Source organism: Seriola lalandi, unplaced genomic scaffold (assembly GCF_002814215.2).
Source record: "Seriola lalandi dorsalis isolate HSWRI2012SDOR001 ecotype SW California unplaced genomic scaffold, Sedor1 jcf7180002049709, whole genome shotgun sequence".
Taxonomy (NCBI): Eukaryota; Metazoa; Chordata; class Actinopteri; order Carangiformes; family Carangidae; genus Seriola; species Seriola lalandi.
The window spans coordinates 1-2,117 of NW_019520262.1; the positions used below are offsets into that span (position 1 = coordinate 1).

A 2,117-nucleotide genomic window follows, 5' to 3' on the forward strand; every position below is an offset into this window, starting at 1 on the left:
TTCTTCTTCCCTAAGAACTGTGGTGCAAAATCCAGAGTGGATAGATGCTTCGTTAATATCGATGCCACAGTATTCCAGGTCTTCCTCATAGAAGATGAGGTTGTTCTTCTGCAGATGAACAAATGCCAGTTTGCCGAGTTTCAGGAGAAATTCTCTGTGTGTCTTCAGAAGATTCTCTTCTTTTTTCTTAATCTTCTTCTGGTCATATTTTCTGCTTCTACGTTTTGTCTGAACAAAAAGGAAATGTGCCATCATCTCTGTCAGAGTTTGAGGAGTTTCAGCTTTGCCATCTCCACTGAAAAAATCCTGGAATAACACAGAAGAAATCCAGCAGAAGATTGGGATCTGGCACATGATGTCGAGACTCACTGAAGACTGGATATGTGAAATGATTCTTTTAGCAAGAGTCAAGTCATCACTAAATCTCCTCCTGAAGTATTCCTCTTTTTGTGACTCATTGAACCCTGCTATCTCTGTCACCATGTCGACATACTTTGCAGGGATCTGATTGGCTGCTGCTGTACGGGAAGTTATCCAGAGTTTTGCATTAGGAAGAAGGTTACCCTGGATCAGGTTTGATAGGAGGTTACTAAGAGACGTAACTTCACTGACAGACGTTACAGTCTCATTGTTCTCAAAGTCCAGTTGAAGTCTGCTTTCATCCAGGCCGTCCAGGATCACTAAAACCTTGGTTTCAACATAATCAGTTGAACCGTTCAAACTGTGGAGAGCAGGGTGGAATTCATTCAGCAGCTTGTCCAAGCTTTTTGTATCTGTGCTCAAATTCATCTCTTTGAAAGCCAGACAGAAAATAAAATCAATATCCTGGTTTCCTTCCTCCTCGGCCCAGTCAAGAATGAATTTCTGCACAGAAAATGATTTTCCAATGCCTGCAATGCCCTTCGTCAGGACTGTTCTGTGGAGTTTCTCTTGGCCAGGCAAAGGTTTGAAGATGTTGCTGAGGCTGACTGTACCTTCAGGAGATGCTTCTGTTTTTTTACGTTCGAGGTGTCTGAACTCATGCTCTTGATGTGGCTCCTCACTCTCCCCAGTGGTGATGTAGAGTTCTGTGTAGATTTTGTTCAGCGAACTCTGTTGGTCACTATTACCTTCAGGTATCGAAGTGCATTTCTTTTTCATTTCTCTCTTAAGATTCTTCTTTGCTTCCAAAAGACGTGTGTCCCCTGTAACAAGAAAATGCATGATTGCAAATTCCAATAATACCTGTGTGATTAATACCAAATAATTTTAGCTTAGTCATGCAAAACCACAAGCAAACACAAAATCTTGACTTTGAGGGGTTTTTTTCAAGGTGGAAGGTAATTTGGCACCTGACACCTCCACCAAGCTATTGGTTTATCTGGTTGTTTGCCTGCTCTAAATGATAAATACATCATATTTGTACAAAAGAAAATGGAATTCCTTTTAATGCCAAGAGAAACTAGCACAAAACCAAATAGAAACTACAACACTAATGATGAAGTGTCAGTCTATCTCGTTACTAGACTTCGTTGTGGCAGCAGTAATAGTAATAGTACAAATTTTCTTCAGTAAGTATTTAAACCTACCAGTGTCATCCCCCTGGTGTTCAGGATCTTGTTTGGGTTTCTTCGGGCAGGGTTCGGCTGCTGGTGAATCAGACTGGTCCCAGTCAGAGCTGAAACACAACAACAAAAGGCACATTATTAGCTAATGTAGCCAGTTGAAACACTTTTGCTCTTTCAGAGCACAAAGTGTGGAGTTACCGTTTGGACTTCTTAACACCAAAGGTAGTTGGCCTGTACATGGATCCATCACTCTTCATGGAGACACCGCTGGGACTCGTGGACCCATCTGCACTCATCTGTGAACTAAGAGGAGAGATTGTTTTATTGAAATGTATTGAAATTGGCAATGCTCCAAAATTTACCGAATGGAACTGAGAACTGTGATATGAACTGAACCGTCAATTTTGTGACCCGTTAAATGTATAGGGAGTTCATAATGAGAGACATTCGGATCCTTGTGGTTTCCATGTCAGATTAACTAGGAGTTGTTGGCATGGATTGATAGCGTGTCTCTTCTTGTCCAGTGCTGGCAGGTTGGTTCATGGATTAACATGGTTCAAAAAGATAGAA

The 2,117-nt window shown here is 41.3% G+C and overlaps 1 protein-coding gene across 1 annotated transcript; it reads right to left on the reverse strand.

Annotated features, from left to right (window-relative positions):
* Positions 1 to 5: 5 nt before the first annotated feature.
* Positions 6 to 1,893, reverse strand: LOC111648925 (NLR family CARD domain-containing protein 3-like; the record flags this gene model as incomplete). Its single annotated transcript, XM_023398680.2, has 3 exons — positions 1,746 to 1,893; positions 1,569 to 1,657; positions 6 to 1,184 (listed from the first exon to the last, which is right to left on the reverse strand). Coding segments are annotated over exons 1-3 (1,366 nt in total), but the record flags the coding sequence as incomplete, so codon positions are not given.
* Between the last annotated feature and the right edge of the window lie 224 nt (positions 1,894 to 2,117).